The sequence below is a fragment of the Halichoerus grypus genome, chromosome 15 (genome assembly GCF_964656455.1).
Source record: "Halichoerus grypus chromosome 15, mHalGry1.hap1.1, whole genome shotgun sequence".
Taxonomy (NCBI): Eukaryota; Metazoa; Chordata; class Mammalia; order Carnivora; family Phocidae; genus Halichoerus; species Halichoerus grypus.
Window position 1 is genome coordinate 47283471 of NC_135726.1, and position 17103 is coordinate 47300573.

Here is a 17103-nt window from a genome sequence, read left to right on the forward strand (position 1 = left end):
CTCACAGAAAGGAACAGGGAGGCCGGAGAGCTGATCGTTAGTTTTTTTTGTTTTTAATTTGTCTCCAATAAGCAACATTATCTGCCCCTCCCGGCAGGGGAAGTGGGTCCCAAAGGGAAGGGGTCCAGCACCCACTTTGGGAGTGGGAGACACAGACTGGGGAGGCCTTCAGGCTCAGCTCCCCCCAGAGGGTGTTATGTCTGGAGGGCCCACACTCCACCCAGGGTACGTTAGACTTGGCCGACTTGGCCACAGGTCCCTAGGAGCGGTAGAGAGCATGGGGAGCCCTGGGGAGCCCTGGGGCCCCTGTCCAGAACAGTTAGGAGTTTAGAGGCAGCCCTGGCCCTGGGAGCAGTTAGAGATTAGGGGAGGTTGACCCGCATCCCCGCGGGTGGTTAGAGACTGTGGGCTGTTACAGCTGAGCTGCCCAGGCCTCGGCCCCTGGGTGCTGTTAGAGATTTGCCAGGGTCAGGGGGCTGGGACCCCAGTTTTGAGAGGGGGTGGTTAAGAGACTGGGGCAACATTCTGAGCTCCCCAGACAAGAGCTGCAAGTTAGAGGGGGCCAGGGCTGGTGGCAGCTCTGCTGTCCCGGGAGGTGCAGCTGTCACTGGCCCTGCTCCCCCTCCATGGTCCTGGCCTCCTCCTTGGCAGGAGGTGGAGACTTCCCGGGGGAAGCCGAAGTGTTGGGGTTGGGGCTCCCCGACCCTGCCTGGGCATCAATGCTGGCATGCTCCTTCTGGACGAGGTCCTCCAGCTCCTTCTGCAGGGGGCAAAGTTCACAGAGGTCAGAGGTCACCATGCATCATGGGGTCAGAGGACCTGTGGGGCAGGGGTCTAGGGACAGGGCTCAGGGTGGGCCGAAGCGGCCCAGACTTCTTACCTTCCATCCGAGGAGGTCGGCAAGGGCCAGGCAGCCCTGGTCACAGTCACCCAGCCAGGCCACGTCCCTGTGGGTGGGAGAGTCAGAGCTCCCAGGCTTGTCCCAGGCCCCTTCCCGCTCTGCTCGGTCCGAGTGCCTTCCCACCCTCCCTCCCACCTCGGCTGTGACCCTCGCAGGCCCAGGACTGACCTGTAGGCCTTCTTGGAGTCGAAGTCCATGCCTCCTCCGAGGCCCATCATCATCCCCAGGAAAGGGTCAGTCTGTGGGGGAGGGGGAAGCTCAGAACACAGACCCTGGAGCCCGATGGGGTGGGGTGTGTTCCCTGCTCTGTGACTTCGCTCAAGTGACCTGGCCTCCCTGAACCTCAGTTTCCTTATCTGTAGAGTGGGGGCTATCACCAAACCGCTCCTAGCATTGTACTGTCAGTGGGTGAATACTTAGAAAGTGCACAGGGGGCACCTGGGCGGCTCAGTAGGTGGAGCATGCGACTCTTGATCTCAGGGTCATGAGTTCAAGCCCCATGTTGGGCGTGGAGCCTACTGAAAATGAAAAAAATACAAAATAAAATAAAACAAATTAAAAAAAAAAAGAAAGTGCTTAGAACAGCGCCTGGCACATGGCATGTTGGGCCTGTTCGAGGAACCATCCCTGCTCAGGGATGAGGGAGCGAGGCCACCTCAGGAAAAGAGCCGAAAGTGGGAGTGGGCACGTCCCAATGCTGGGCTGTGGGCCCTGGGTCCGGCTTGCCCCGACTCTTCACTTGCACAAAGCTAAGCATTCCTGTCCTGGCTTCAGTCGCTTCGAGTTGGGGTTCTATCCCTTGCTCAGAAGGGTCCCGAGTGACCCAAAGGCCTGTAGAATCAGAGTCTAGGTGACCTGGAATCTGACCTCTCTGGATTCTAGAACTCCTGGTTCTGAGCTGGGGGTCCCAGTTTCCCAGGAAGCCAGTGAAAGGGAATGTGGGACCCATGTGAGGAGGAGGAGGAGGGAAAATCAGAGGGGGCCTCAAATAAAAGCCAACTCACCTGCCCAGTCTTCTCCTTGTTGATGAGCAGGCGCGGGGTAGAGAGGGGTGCCCTGGGGGATGGCGAGCTCAGTGGTGAGGACCTGTCCTGGCTCCCCCAGTCCCCAGCAGCCCCCCTCAGTCCCAACCCCCAACCTACTTGCTGATGAGGGATGCAAAGGGCTGCACCTGCAGGGAGGTACCCATGATGATGAGGAGATCCACCTTCAGGAAGTCCTATGAAGGGAGGGCGGCCAGTGAGAGCTCTGGAGGCTCGGCAGGGGCTGGGCTGCCTCCCCCCACCCCCCATCTGCAGCTAGTTGGGGAAGCCACCTGCCCCAGGGCCTGGCCCTGGCTGCCCCCACGTCGGGGAGCACAGGCCACTTACTGACTGCATGCAGGAGAAGAACCTCGCTGGGAGGTTCTCACCGAAGAACACGATGTCTGAGGCAGAGGGACAGACAGACACAGAGACAGGAAGAGAAGGTGAAATGGGAGGCAGAGTCAGGGTCACACACAGAGAGAGAGAGAGCGGGCAGGAGCAGAAGGCAGACCCAAGGGCTGGGATAGGAGCTGTGGAGCAGTGGGGACAGATCCGGGGCACTGGTCAGGGAGGGAGGGTAGCCCGAGGTGGGGTGGATGGGCGTGTGGCCTTCTTGGGAAGGGGCTCGTGGAGGGGTGGGGGTCCCAGCCCAAATCTATCTGGGTTGGTCCCTGGCCCCGAGGCTCACCAGGCTTCACCACGCTGTGACATTTCTCACACTTGGGAGTCACCTCGGAGAAGATCTTCTCTGGGCGTGGAGAAGGGGAAGGGAGAGAAGGAGGTAAGCGACTCTGGGCTGGGGTCTGGGGCTGCAGCCAGCCTTCATTGTCCACAAACACACCTCAGTCACTGGGGAGCCTCCTGGGGTGTTTGCCCTGCTCACCCTTCTCAGAGAGCTGTCCCCCCCCACCTCCTCCCACCCTCCAGGATTCCAGGGGGGCTCCGAGCACCAGGCTACAGCTATGGACTTAAAGAATAAACACCAGAACAGACGATGAGCAGATGTTTGCCCTTTACAGGGGTAACTGGATCCCACCAACCCCTGACCTGGGCAATAAAGCTCTCCTAGTGGAGGGGCACCTGGGTGACTCAGTCGTTAAGCGTCTGCCTTCAGCTCACGACATGATCCCAGGGTCCTAGGATCGAGCCCCACACTGGGCTCCCTGTTTGGCAGGAGGCCTGCTTCTCCCTCTCCCACTCCCCCTGCTTGTGTTCCCTCTCTCGCTGTGTCTCTCTCTGTCAAATAAATAAATAAATAAATCTTAAAAAAAAAAAAAAAGCTCTCCTAGTGGGTCTTGGAGGGCAGCTCTATTTTATCCTGGGTGAGAGACCTGGTGAGTCCCAGGCCTGGTGACAGAGAGAGGGAAGAATCTGCAGACGATCCTGGGATGGGGATACATCCTTAGGCCCAGCTGCTTCCCATCCTTGGGTTCTGGGACAGACACCTCCCCCCCCCCCACACACCCCATCCTTATGATAATCATGCTCCTTATCACTTATTGATTAAGGAAGCTTGAAAAGCATTCTGTCACTTGCAACCAACCCCACAGAATCCTAGCTTGTTTGTTCAGCTCTTCATTCATTCCTTCAACAAACATTTACAGAGCCCCGTTGTGATGTCTGTAATGTAACTGGAAACATTTCGGCACTGACAGTGTTTAGGATTTTGTGGGGGCTGCACGCGCTACTGCTGTCAGGGGCACGTAAGGGGGTGGTGTTCGTTGTCCATTCCCCGCAGCTGCGCACACTCGAGCTATTCTGGAAGCCTCGCCCCAGCGGCTGTCAGCCGGCGTCCAGGCAGAAAGGCCACCCTCCAGGGGCCCCACCGCAAATGCCACAGCTGTCCCTGTCTCACACGGACACCAGAGGCTTTGTGAAGTCAGCATAAAGAATGTGAGCAGTGGCTTGCCAGGGGTGAAATGCGGGGCTTCTGGGCAGCACAATGGATGTCAGACAAGATTCTCACTGGCATTCGAGAAATGTGGACTGGCTGACTTTTTTTCCCCCCTGTTCTGGACACTCTGCCCTTCCGTGAACTGGGACGCTGACTTCAACAAGCCCTGTTGTCTGCACCCCTAGGGACAGCCGCCAGCCCTCGTCCCTAGCCAGGCCCGTGTCCAGGTTCACATTCCGTGGAGTGTGACTCACGGGCCATCGGACCCTGTGCCGCTAGCTCGGTCCCGTCCAATATGGTGGTCACAGCCACCGTGTGGCTTTTAACACTGAAATTACTAAAACTGATGTAAAATTCCAAATTCAGATCCTTGGTACCGTTGGTCACATCTGTGAGTGGCCGAGAGCCACACGCGGCGGTGGCCCCCATCTGGGACAGCGCCAATCTGGATTCGAATGTCGTTGCGTCTGCCCTCACAGGACCCTCGTGTAAGGTAAGGTCAGAGCCCTCGTGTGACAGAGAGCTGGGGGCCTCGTGACCGCACAGAACAGACCGTGTGCCCATCTGGTAGCTTCTAGGCCAACACACGTCTCTGCGTGGCTGCCCTGGGCATGGAGCTCGCTTCCATCAAAACCCGGCTGTGAGGTGGTGTTGGGAGCAACGAAAGCCCGAGGCCGCCTCATCTCCGGGGGCTGCCATCAGCTGCTGAAAGGAGCCACGGAGCAGGACGGAACGGGTGCCCACCGCCTGGAGCCCCCGAGGAGCAGACAGAGGGCAGGAGGCCTGCCCTCGAGGATGACGTCCAGCGCCTCACCTTTCATCCAGCTGAGCGAGTACTCCCGTCGGCAGAGGGGGCTGATGCAGTGCGAGGTGTAGAAGGTGCCGTGGGCCTCCACCAGGTCCTCAGGCTCCAGCCCCGCCACTCGCTCTAGCGTGTCTATGTTCTGGAGGGAGAGACGGAGGGAAGAGGCTCGAGAGTGAGACACCCCCCCTCCCCCGCTCCCAGCGGCAGAAGGCAGAGCATGGCCCTGCGAAGAGAAGCAAATGGGAGAGAGGGAGAAGGAAGGGAGGGAGAAGCAAGGGGCAGGATGTGCTCTGTAAACTCGTCTGCTCATTGTCAGGGGGTCACCGAAGGGTGAAAGTCACAGATGGTTAAAGGTGGAGCCCAAACTCATACGTCTGTGAGCCCAGACCCACTGCCACCATCAGCCCAGATGGAGTGTTTCTGCATAGTCAGGCCACTTTGTTTCCATTTTTCAGGAAATTTGTTTTTTGTTGGGACCACACTACGTTTGTGGCACCTGCCAGAAATTTGTTGGCATTGATGGACAAGCCTACAGTGGCTGTGTTGGAAATAGAGCGCCCTCAGATGTGGCATCCTTGTGCAGTACCCAACCTGCACAGCTGTCTGTGGCAGCCCTGGCTGAGCAGTAACAGAAATAAGTGAATCAGGAGGGTTTATTTGGTTTTAATCACTGTTTTCCTAATCAGCAGTCGGGTTTCTTACTGTGGTCTGTTTCACAGACGGCACATTAACTGGCATTCTTTTAAGACACGAATATATTCCTCATTAAACCAGCAAGACTATTCTTCCCTTCCACATAGACATATGTGCTCTCTCATTTTTCTTAAAGCATGCAGTGCCCCTGGGAGCAGCTTTTGTTTGCCCGTGAGGAATGCTGCGGAGGCAGGTGCTGACGGAGCCCCCAGCATGCGGGCAGATGCCACCCCAAGGCGGCCGGTCACGTGCAGCCCACAGCTGACCCGGCACGGCCTCCCTGAGACTCCATGCACAACCGAAAGGGTTCTCTTTCAAGGGCAGATGGCCCCAACCGCTCTCTTTGCTCCCTGCCAGCAATCAGCTTGTTCCCCAAACGTGCAGACAAGAGCCACTGTTCCCAGACTCTCTCTGCAGCTTTTCCCCTCCCCCCGCATTAGCTTTGCCTTTGTTACTTGACTCAGTCTACAGCCCCCTCACACGTGAGGAAGCAAGCAGTGTGCGTGCAAATAATTAAACAGCATGTAAAAAAAACTACTGAGCTGCCTCTGTTGTTCTGAGGCCACTTCTGATAGAGAAACCACCAACGAGAAACGAATGAGGCTGTCCTGTATGTCCTGATATGGAAATGATCCCTCCAAGAGGTTAAAAGGCACAGGAGAACAAAGGCTGTGGGAAAACTATATATGAAGGTGTGTATTTGTTTGCCTGTGTATAGAATGTTTTTAAAGGTGATACAAGGGATGCCTGAGTGGCTCATCGGTTAAGCGTCTGCCTTCGGCTCAGGTCATGATCCCAGGGTCCTGGGATCGAGCCCCTCATCGGGCTCCCTGCTCCGCGGGGACCCTGCCTCTCCCTCTCTCTCTGCCGCTTCCCCTGCTTGTGTGCTCTCTGTCTAATAAATAAATAAGATCTTAAAAAAAAAAAATAACGGTGATAGGAGAAGCCAACAACAGCAGTGGCCCCTAGGGAGGGAAGCTGAGGGCTGGGGAGTACGGCCCCAGGACGCCCTCTCCCAAAGGCCAGGTGGTGATGAACGCATGATGGTATGCGGCGAGTGACATGTAGCCTGGGTGTGTGGTGGCAAGCAGGGCACGGTGAGGATGGGCAGTGGCCTCCCAGCTCCAGCCCAGTGCTCCCCCGGGGGCAGCCAGCTCTTCTCAATCTGCAGGAGGAGACTGAAGTCTGGATTTTCAACTGAACTCTCTTGCTTTTTAAACCTTGGCTCCTTTTTTGTTTCGGAACACTGTGTCCCCCTGATGGACACAAAGGCAACAGCAGTTTTGAAAAAGCATGAAGTTGGGGGTCCCTGGCTGGTTCATCTGGTAGAGCAGAGCTTGAGCTCGAGGCTGGGAGTTTGAGGCCCTCGCGTTGGATGGAGAGATTACTTAAAAATAAAATCTTAAAGGAAGGAAGGAAGGAAGGAAGGAAGGAAGGAAGGAAGGAAGGAAGGAAGGAAGGAAGGGCAGGAAGCTGCTATGTGGGTGAAGATACGGAAGGGTCTTCCACACAGGAAGTTAAGTGAGAGAAAGCCAAGCACAAGCCTTACGTGTAGGGTAAATGCCATGAATATATTTAAAAGCTACTCTGCTGCAGAGATCGCAGGGGCTTGAGTGAACAGGACAACTGTTCTCATGTTTGAATGGAGACTTATATCTGGAGATAAAAATAGCGATCATACATAGCTCCAGAAGTGCAACATCATCACAATCCGGAAAGGGGCGAAGACAGTGTGTTCCAGAAAACTGGGTCAGTGACTCAAAAAGTGGCTGAGGTTGACGGAGAGGGTGACAAGTTTGAAGAAAACAAAACAAAGCGGTCTCCTGAAACACGAGAGTGGAACATTTTTTTTTTTTCCACGTTTGTCTGTTTTCTGTAATCGGCCGTTTTGCTGAGGTCTGTGCAGTTAAAGCCATGCATTCCCTGTTGCCAGTCGGGGACACACGACTGCACCTTTCCCACGGGCCCCAGAACGGACTCTGCTTTCACAGAGAAGCGGCCCTGCCCGCTCTACCTTCCAAGCAGATTCGGAACCCGCACGCTTCTCCCCTCAGTGGCCCCCGCCCTGGGCCAGCCTCCATCCTCCTCTGCTCCGACCGTCACGGCAGCCTCCTCCTTGGTCTCTGCACCCCCGAGTCATCCCCGACATGCAGTCAGAGGGACCCCTGGGTCAGGTCACATCCCACCCTGCTCAGAGCCCTCCCGTGGCTCCCTCTCACTCAGCCCTTGCTGTGGCCCCAAGATCCCGCATGGTCAGTCCCCGTCCCATCCCTGAGCTCGCCTCCTCCGTTCTCTCCTGCTGTTCTCTCTGCTCACTCGGATGCAGCTTCTCGAACGTGCCAAATACAGTCTCACCTCAGGACCTTTGCCCCGGCTGTTCCCTTTGCCTGGAACCCACTCTCCCCCTAGATGATCCCGTGGCTCCCTCCGTCCCCTCCTAGAGGCCTTTGTCTAAATGCACGCTTCTCAGTGAGGCCTTCCCTGAGACCGGTTGACAACAGCATCCCCCCCCCCCCGCCCCAACACTTCTAATTCCCTTTCCGGCTTAATCATGCTCCACAGACCTCGTGACACCCTAACTGTGCTTCCTACCCGTCCTGTCCACTGTCCCTCTCCCCACAGCAGACTGTCAGCTCTAGGGGGGCAGGGATGTCGCCGCCAGCAGGGCCTGCCGCGGGCTCGGCACTCAGTAAGCACTTGTGACAGAAGATGATGACACGGGGCCGCAGTGCGGATTTCATGAAATCACGCACAAGGGAGCCCTTGGCTTGGAGTGAGCTGTGTGTGTCATGTCTGAGCCACGTCCCGTGGATAAAACGGACTCTGGGAAGAAAGGTCCGGTTTATCCTGAGCGGGGGCTCGTCCCGGAAGGAGGAGGCTGTCCTTTCTCAGGCCACCACCGCCAGTCCTAGGCAGCGGGCTCCTGCCCCCATTTGAGAAATCTGGACTTAAAAGAAATTCATCCTCCCCCTGGTGGCAGCTTCCCAGGCTGGCAGGCTCCAAACCGCCAGGGGCAGGAAGAAAACGTTAGAACGCCCGTTTATCTTCAAGTATTCTCTCTTTTATAATTTTGCGTTCTGAGGTCTCATTTTTTTTTTTTAAGATTTATTTATTTTATTTTATTTTTAAACTTTTTTTTTTTTTTTTTAATTTGTGAGAGAGAGAATGAGAGAGAGCACGAGAGGGAGGAGGGTCAGAGGGAGAAGCAGACTCCCTGCTGAGCAGGGAGCCCGATGTGGGACTCGATCCCGGGACTCCAGGATCATGACCTGAGCCGAAGGCAGTCGCTTAACCAACTGAGCCACCCAGGCACCCAAGATTTATTTATTTATTTTAGAAGGAGAGAGAGAGAGAGAGAGAGAGTGAGCGAGCACACAGGGAGGGGAAGGGCAGAGGCAGAGGGAGAGAAAGAGTCTCAAACAGACTTGAGTCTGAGCGAGGAGCCTGACATGGGGCTCGATCTCACGACCCCGAGACCATGACCTGAGCCGAAATCAAGAGTGGGGCGCTCAACCGACTGAGCCCCCAGGAGCGCCCGAGGGATCATTTATAGCACGATATCGCTGTTACTGACACTGCGTAATTTCAATACGTATTCACACGCGTTCATAAAACACACATTCCTAAATCAAAGGTAGGGGCGCCAACAGTTTTTACAGTGAGGGGTGCGAGATGCCCCAAACGTCTTGCTGGCTAGTCCAGAAGCCCACAATGTGAGCTGTCCTTGCCGGCGAGCTCCGGGGCAAGGCCCGTGGCTCAGCACCCGACACGTCTGAGCCATGGCCTGTGTCACACGCGAGGCCTTTGTGCAAATTCTAAAAAGACGTCCCTTCCTTACGACTCCCCACCTGCCAGTTGGAAAGTGGTCACGGTGTGCTGATTTTGTCAGCTCCAGTCACACGGTGGCCACGTGCTGACAACCCTAACAGAACAGGAAATCTCCGCTGCAAATGGTGGCCCCTCACACGTGACGTCCCTTGCCCCCGCGCTCGGGATGGCGCTGAGCGGAGCTCCCTGCCACGTCACCACACACCTGAAGGGTGAGGCTGTTCTTGCCTCTGCTTTACAGAAGGGGAAACTGAGGCCGGGGGGGGCGGTGCCCACGGCCGCCTACCTGCGTGTAGCAGCGCAGCAGTAGGTCCTTCTCCTTCAGCAGGCGGATGAAGTAGTGACAGACAGTCGGCTGGAGGGGAGCAAGCGGAACCACACCGGTCGTGACAGAGCCCAGGGGCCACGCGTTGCCACCAGCTGGGAAGTGTTCCAGGCGCTCTGGCTGGTTTACCTCATGGAATCATCACTAGCCCCATTTCTCAGATGGGAAAACGGAGGCTCAAGGTCACAAGAGCAGGAAATGAGGGACCAGGAGGTGGACCCAGGTGGCCCGGAGCCCAGGAACTTCATGACCACGTGACACTTGTCTGAAGGGCCCCAGAGGAAGCCTTTCCCATGCCTGCTGTCCCCCAGGCTTTCCTGTGTGCCCCCCAGCAAAAAAGAGCTCACCTTGAACTGCCCAGGATAGAGTTCCTTGGCAAGAGCAAAGAAGGGCTCTGGGTGTTTCTGTGGGAGAGAGAACCGGAGGGCTGGTGGGCACCCAGATGCCCCTGGTGAGCTGAGAGCTGGGGTCAGGCGATCCCCGCGCCCTCCTCACCATTACAGACATTCCTGCCTGGGGAGCACATACCTTGAAGTAGCCAATCTCAAAGATGGCCTCCGGGTAGGGAAGATTGTACTTCTCTAGGTTGGCGTAGAGGCCCGTGGAGGGGGAGCGGAAGTCAGGGATGCCGGCGGCTGGGGGAGGTGGGGTGGGGAGCAATGGGTCAGGGACCTCGGCCCCATCTATACTCCATCAATCCCCCCCAATCAAGGGCTCAGACACAGCTTCCCCCAGTCCCTGGATGGGGGTCCCCCAACATGGCGGTGGCTACTGGGGGGAGGGGACGCACTTACACGTGGAGATCCCAGCTCCCACCAAACAGATGACCCTGCGACCTGGAGGAGAGGAGTTTCTGCATCATATGACAGTGCGCTCAGCCCCAAAATAACAGCACCCATCACAGCCCCCGACGCCATTTGCAGTGCCAGGCCCCACGGCGGGCATTTCAGATGCATGAATGGTCTTCCCATCTCGGGTGGGGGTGTGTATTAACACCCCCACTTTACAGATGAGAAAACCAAGCCTCAGACAGAGGAAAGATCATGCAGTCAACTGGTGGCAGAGTCAGCGTGGGGACAAGGAATTTACTATTTCAAATTATACCAAATTGGACAGATTCGAGAAACGGCCACTTGGAGAGAAGTTTCCCCTCCTAACTAGATCTAGACAAAAACGTATGCGCTCTTAGAGAGAAGGCTGGGGGCAGCAGGGGGGTGCCCCCCAGAAGAGCTACAGGTTATTGTAGAAATCTCTGGCTATGCCGCACCTTTTGGACACAATCTTGAATGACCATCTATTTCTAGCAAGTTCCTTCAGCATATTCCTTTCCTCTATAATCAAACACACATCAGCCACCGGAGTCTGATCATTTTCAGAGGAAGACCAAAGATTTGCCCCTCTTGGCCCTCACCCAGTGAACAGCAGGTAGGTAAGAGGGCTTCAGATCCTGGCTCTCCTGCTCACCAGCGGGGTGGAGGAGGGGGTCTTAATTCAGATCTCCCCCCTGGGCTTCAGCTTCCTGCTCTGTAAAATGGGCATAATTACAGTCCTGACTTCATGGGGCTGTCAAGAGAATGAAGTCATTCGTGTAAAGCTCAGATCAGTGCCCGGCACTGAGCACACACTATTTATGTGTCTGCTATTATTCTTTGAGTCAGTTGTACTTCTTGAGACCCAGGATTTGTACGCGTCTAAGCACTTCATTCGCCCGTTTTCTCCTGGCTTTTGGAAAAGAGGATGGGAGGGTGTGGTAGGAGTCGAATCATTTCACAAACACACGGGGCTGTGTAGAAATAGCCCTGCTGCCTTGTCAGCTGCTGGCGGGCAGCCCTGCCACGCGGGCCCCAGGCATCTGCCCGTCAGCTGATGGTCGGGCACAAGTGTGAGGCCTGCGAACTGGGGACTTCTGGGGTATCCTGTGCGAAGGAGGACAGCAAGGGTCACGAAGCCCTCGGCTTTGTCTCGGGGATGCCATCGGACCGGGCCCAGCTGGACCCAGCGGGGGCCCCGTGGGAGGGAGCATGTGCTCTGGATTCAGGAGTCCTGACTGCCTCTTGCCAGATGCGTGACCCTGCATGGAGTCACAACCTCTCTGTGCCTCCGCTTCCTCCTCTGTCCAGATTGCACCTATCAAGTGCCTAGCCCAGTGCCTGGCAAATGCGGAGGGCTCAGTTAACTGTTGTTCTTAGCTGTGCCCCTCATAGGCAGCCTCATGAGCCAACTGTCCGTCCCAAAACCCAAGTGCAGGAGGACGGAAGCAACCAGAGCTTTGCGGCCATTGCCTGTGCTGTCTTTGGGGAGGAGATGTCTGCAGACAGCTGCCCGGCCTGGCCCGGGAGAGGGAGGCTCAGGGCAGCAAGCCTGGACGCCTGAGCAGGGAGCCGGCAGCAGCTGGAGGACAGGGAAACGGGAGAAGACGTTCTCAACAAAAGGCTGTTCAGGGCCCTCAAAGGGTCGATTGTTCTCGTTGAGGACTGCCGAGGGCCCGGTGTCTCAGACTCTGGTGACCTCAACTTGCAGCAAGAAACAGAAATGACATGGTGACCTAGTAGACAGGCACCTACATAGCCCCGAAACGCGCTTCCTGTAATAGTCACAGGGCACGCGGCTCTTCCGGGCCCCTTTCCGGGCATTTGCGTCTCTACTCAGGTGTTGCACCCCTCAGGACCCTATGGGCTAATTACTATTGGTGTCACCTTCAGTCTGTCAAACAGGTCTGGCCAATCAGCAATGGAGGTGTGACCCACGCCTGGCCAATCAGAGACACGGTGATTGGTTTGCGGTAGGAGGGTGACCCAACCTGGCCCAACTGGGGCCAATCTCTGCCCTTTCGCTTGAACCCCTGGAAGGAGATACTAGGCTGGTGGAACTGACACTCGGTCCTGCCAGGAGTCCCTTCCACCTCAACACAGAAAAGCTGCGCCAGAGGGGGTTAAGATTCTTGACAACACGGAAGCCTCCGAATCCAGCCACGCTTAATGCTGGATTTTAGTTACAGGGTCAATACTCCCTTTTTGGCCTAAGCCGGGTGCAGCTAGGTTTCTTGTTACTTGGAAACAAAAGGGGTGATGGTTCAAGTGGCGGCGGCTGAGAAGTCACTTGGGGCCAGGAGCCGGGCAAGTGGCGCAAGGCAGGGCGGGGACTCACAGCGCTCGCTCTGCATGTAGCGGGTCACCCCTTCCAGGGTCAGGTCGTCCAGCAGACGCTCCTTCTGGGTGCCCAGGCCCAGTGTCTGGGAGAAGAAATTCCGCAGGAAGTCCACTGGCCAAAAAGCAGAGCGAGAACAGCAGGGTGGGCGTTCAGCTGGGGTGCACTGGGGCCCCGAGTGCCCCTGCCCCAGCCAGCCCTGGGATCCCCCACCCTCCCACAACCGGGGACCTCTAGGTTGCATTGCACCCAATATACATACCCTGACTGTCACCCTCAGTGGGGGTGAGGGGTAGCAACTACATCCCTGCCCTAAACTGCTCCTCCGGAACCCCACTCCCAAGGAAGATACTCACTCTCGGCTTCTCCGCCTGCAGCTCCTTCCTCAGTGTCTGAATCTGAGTCCTGGAAGGGGTGGGGGTGGGGTGACCAGGCCCCAGAAGTGGGGTTAGGCAGGGAGGAGAGGGGAGGGTGGCACCCGGGTCTGGGGGGAAAGGCTCTGGCTGGGGGTGGGCTCAAGGAAGAGAGGGGTGGTCTGGGGGGCCAGTGTGCTTGGGCTCTGGGATGGGCTGCATGGGTTAGAAACCTGGTCCTGCTGCTCCCGAGGAGCGTAAGTTCTTTGCTGCTCTGAGTCTGATGCTCCTCATCTTGGAAACGGAGCTCAGAGAGGTGGCACCGCATCAGAGGGCTATCTGAGATGACACGCGTTAACCTAGGGGAGGTGCTCCGCGCAGCACCGGGTGGGGGAAGTGCTGACATTGCCCGGTGTCCCGTGTCCTTGCCTTGCAGCCCCTCCCGTCCCCTGTGGCGTGGACCTGCTGCCCTCCTCACCACAGTCACTCCCGTGAATGATGCCACTGGAAACGCCTCTGTCCTCACCCTGCGGCCCTCAGCGCTCCTGCCTGAAGCCCCGGACTCCACCTTTCCAACCCCTCTGAGTCATTATCTAGCGTCATTATCTACTCCGCTGCTCAGCCAGGCTCCCAGATGGCAGGTTCGAGACTCTGTCCTGGGCCCTCTCTACTTCCTCTCTCCACCTTTCCTGGGCTTGCTCCCTCATCTGTGCCAATGGTCTTTGCCTAGCCATTGATAATGCCACCTCCCAGCCCCCAGATCTGGGGTTCCCACAGCCTCCTGGATGCCTCCTCCTAAGTGACTCCTGGCCTCCCTTTCCCACCACATCTCCAACTGGGCTTTAGCATCTCTCCTAAACCTGCCCCTCCTCCTAGGCCCCATCTCAGTGTGGCTTCTGTCCCCCAGTCTTTGTCTCCCTCTCCTACCCTCCCATCATAATGCGTCCCCTCCCCAGGGCTCTACCTGGTCCAGCCTGTCCTCCCTCTGGGGGCCCTGTCCTGAACTCCTCCCTAAGCTCCCAGCCTCAGCCTCCACCTCTGATGGACTCTACTGCCCTCTGGGTGATGGCCTGGCTGTGCCAGCCCACCCCGCCCTCCGCTCCAAGAGCCCCTCTTGCTGGCTTCTTCAGTCTAACCATCCGATCACCAACAGGTACGGAGTCTGCCATGACGTCAGCTCCAAGATGGTGGGGATTCTTCGTATTTACCCGTGGACGCCCAGCACCAAGAACAGGGTCTGGCCCCTGGCAGGAGCTCCAGAACGAACCACCACTGAACGAATGGATGTTTGCTGTGTGCTACACCAGGGCTGGGCCCTGCAATAGACCTCACAGAAACACAATTCTGACTACCGCACTCTCCTGCCTAAAACCCCTCCAATGACAGACTCTCCCATCATTCTCTGCCCTGGTTTCAAGCCTTTTTGAACAGGAACTGCCCTTCCAAACACATTTAGATTTTTTAATTGCTTTTCCATAAGCTTTGCAAAAACTTTGACCATTAGACCATGTGTGACTTGAGGCACTTGCCTCCAGTTCCCTCACCCGCCCTGGTCACGACGACCACCCTTCACAGTACAGTGGTAGTGACTCTAGATTTTTTTCTCTGCACATAAAACTCATTCGTTTTCCAGAAATGGGTCATGCCATAGTACAACGTCTTCCGTCTTCCGCGGAACAATATACTATAGATCCACCTCGTCCTTTAAAAAAGCTACATAGTGTTGCATTGTAAGGATGAGCCATAGTTCATTTAACCCGCCTACTGACAGCCACTTGGGCTGTTTCCAGCGTCGCCCTGTTACAGACAATGCTGCAATTTACATCCTCGAATCTCTTTTTCTGGGACTGAGGATCCCTTTTTAACATTAAACCTTTCTCTGTGACAGTGGCTGAGCCCCGGGAGCCGGGCGAGGGAGAAGCCCCGGCCTGACAGGAAGCTTTCAGCCCCTCAGTGTGGCCCTGATGTGCATCTGTCAGGTGCTTTCATCTCAGCTTCTGCGCTGCCCTACATCTGAACGGCGATCTCGCGTCTCTGGGGGGGCTGGCAGTCTTTCAGGCTGCAGACAGTGAGGCTCTGTGGGAGGACTCGAGGGCCCTGCCCAGCATGTGGGAGCAACTTGGCCTAAGGGGGAGCTGGAAGTGCTGGTGGGGCCTTTGAGTCTCTGTGAGGCGGCCTGGCTACCTCTTCCTGAAGTTTCTGGAAGGCAACCTGCAGGGTGCCGTGGGTTGCAAAGTGGTCCCTGCTCTTCTAGCAGGGGGGCCAGAGGACAAGTTATGTAACAGCTCTGCCTCAGATTCCTCATCTGTAAAATGGCCCCAGTAGGCCTTGCCCCCCCCCGCAAGGGATTCTGGGAAGATGAAATGAAATGATGTACATAAAGCACTGAGCGGAGTACCCAGCTGGAATAAGTACTCAATAAATGCTAACCTCGGCTATAATTAGCTAACCACCCCCAGCCACCAGGCTAGTGACCACATCATACCCTTCGTGCCCCCTAGTCTTTGCACAAGCTATGCACTCTGCATGGAACGCCATTTCTCACCCTGCCTAAGAAAATTCTAAGTCACTCTTCACTTACTGTGAGGTGTCTGCACCTCAATCTGACTCCTAGGCCAGCCTGTGGGTTCGCCCAGGGAACGGACCGGCTGGAGTCTCTGTGACCCCACAGAGTTTACTCTGCCTTGAGCTACTTTCATAATCACCCTGGAGGGTCATTTCTAGTCACCTGTCCGTGAGATCTGTGTGTTCAGGGACCAAATCGGATGCCCGTCTCTCCCAGGCCCAGCATAAATGAGGTTCAGAAAGGATAGGGGGAGGGAGCAAGGAAAGAGAAAAGTTTGGGAGGGCAGGCCTGGAGTTGAGGCTGCACACCCTTCTCTGACAGTCCCCAGAATCCACCATTCCCCAGGAGGCTGAACCAGGAGTTGGGGCAAGGGACTGGGGCAGTGAGCTGAGGGCCCTGGGGTAACTGTGTCCCCTTTGCCACCTCCCCCCGGTGTGGGGTGCGGGAACAAGTCCATCTCTCTCCTTCCCTCCACCCTTCCCCAAATCTCACCTGAGCCTCCTGCACCTTCCCTGCCTGGGTCTCCAGAGGGTCAGAGGCTGGGGGAGGAGGGGGAGCAGACGTGGTTACAGTGGGGGGCATGGTTAAGTGGGAATGAAGGGCTTCAAAGCAGAGGGGCAGGGAGCAAGAAGACCCACCAAGCTAATTACACTGGGGTGGGAGGTGGGGGTAAAAGTGGAGTGGAGGAAGGGAGGGGATGGGGAAAAGTAGACCGTATTAGAGTAGAGAGTGCTGTCAGAACAAGTGGTTAGTGAGGGACAAGGAGGCTGGGGCGGGAAGGTTTAGGAGAGGGAGGAGAAAGCAAAGCATACAGGGCATGGGGGAAGACTTAGAAGTGAGGAAGGAAATAGTGTGTGTGTGCGTGCGCGCGCGTGTGTGTGCAGGGAGGGTTAGGTTTACTAACAGAGGGAAATTTGAAAAGGAAGAGAGGAGATAAGAAAATGCTGAGTAGAGACGGGTTTAGGAGAGGAGGTGCAGCGGGGATGGCATGTTTAGGAGGGGCACAGGAACTAGAGGGAAGAGATAGGAGAGGGGCACTAGGGGTCCCCTAGCATCCTAGTTCCGCCTAACAACCAGGTACCCTTAGCAACCGGGTCCGCGGCAACCTAAGTCCTTAGCAACGAGGGTCCTCAGCAACCAAGGTGCGAGAAACACGCGATCGTTAGGAACTTGGGGGACGTGGCAAACGGACCCTTAAAAGCTCGCGACCCAGAAACCCACCAACCTAGCAAGATGGATCACTTAGCAACGACCCTCCACCCCCGCCCCGAATCCCACTCCCCGCCATGCAGCCCCAACCTCCAGCCCCACCGTGCCCCTCCTCGGGCCCCGGGGCCTGCAGCCCTCAGCCAGGCCCCGGCGCGGCCCGACCCTCCCACCGGGGTCCCCGACTCACGGTCCGGCTCGGCCATGGGCGCGGGGCGGGGGCCCTTGGGGCTGTCACCGACGGCTCTGTCCCGTGACGGCACCGGAAACAGGAGGGGCAGAGATAGGGCAAGGAACTACAACTCCCAGCAGTCATCGAGGATGCATACGGGTTTTCGCACAGCGTCCGGCGCGCGCCGC

General features: G+C 56.8%; 1 protein-coding gene and 2 long non-coding RNA genes across 5 annotated transcripts; 2 read left to right on the plus strand and 1 right to left on the minus strand.

The window, feature by feature from the left end:
• Positions 1-37: 37 nt before the first annotated feature.
• Positions 38-17086, minus strand: SIRT2 (sirtuin 2). 3 transcript variants are annotated; one of them, XM_036094931.2, is made up of 16 exons: positions 16934-17062; positions 16030-16076; positions 12975-13023; positions 12619-12732; positions 10266-10307; positions 10000-10106; positions 9819-9875; positions 9433-9501; positions 4635-4764; positions 2615-2674; positions 2272-2327; positions 2044-2120; positions 1906-1957; positions 1070-1140; positions 881-947; positions 38-760 (listed from the first exon to the last, which is right to left on the minus strand). In XM_036094931.2, exons 1-16 carry the CDS (start codon positions 16947-16949, stop codon positions 605-607), a joined length of 1170 nt encoding a protein of 389 aa, XP_035950824.1. In that variant the 5' UTR covers positions 16950-17062; the 3' UTR covers positions 38-604. The 3 variants fall into 3 exon arrangements, with proteins under 3 accessions (XP_035950824.1, XP_035950823.1, XP_035950826.1); XM_036094930.2 differs by lacking the exon at positions 16030-16076 and having other exon boundaries at positions 16934-17086; XM_036094933.2 differs by lacking the exons at positions 16030-16076; positions 16934-17062 and adding an exon at positions 13205-13310.
• On the plus strand, positions 2670-5855 carry LOC118537501 (uncharacterized). The gene is made up of 2 exons (XR_004918160.2): positions 2670-4313; positions 4392-5855. It is a non-coding gene; the product is annotated as an uncharacterized LOC118537501 (long non-coding RNA).
• Positions 13302-14607, plus strand: LOC144380201 (uncharacterized). Its single transcript, XR_013444106.1, has 2 exons — positions 13302-13612; positions 14125-14607. It is a non-coding gene; the product is annotated as an uncharacterized LOC144380201 (long non-coding RNA).
• Positions 17087-17103: the final 17 nt, after the last annotated feature.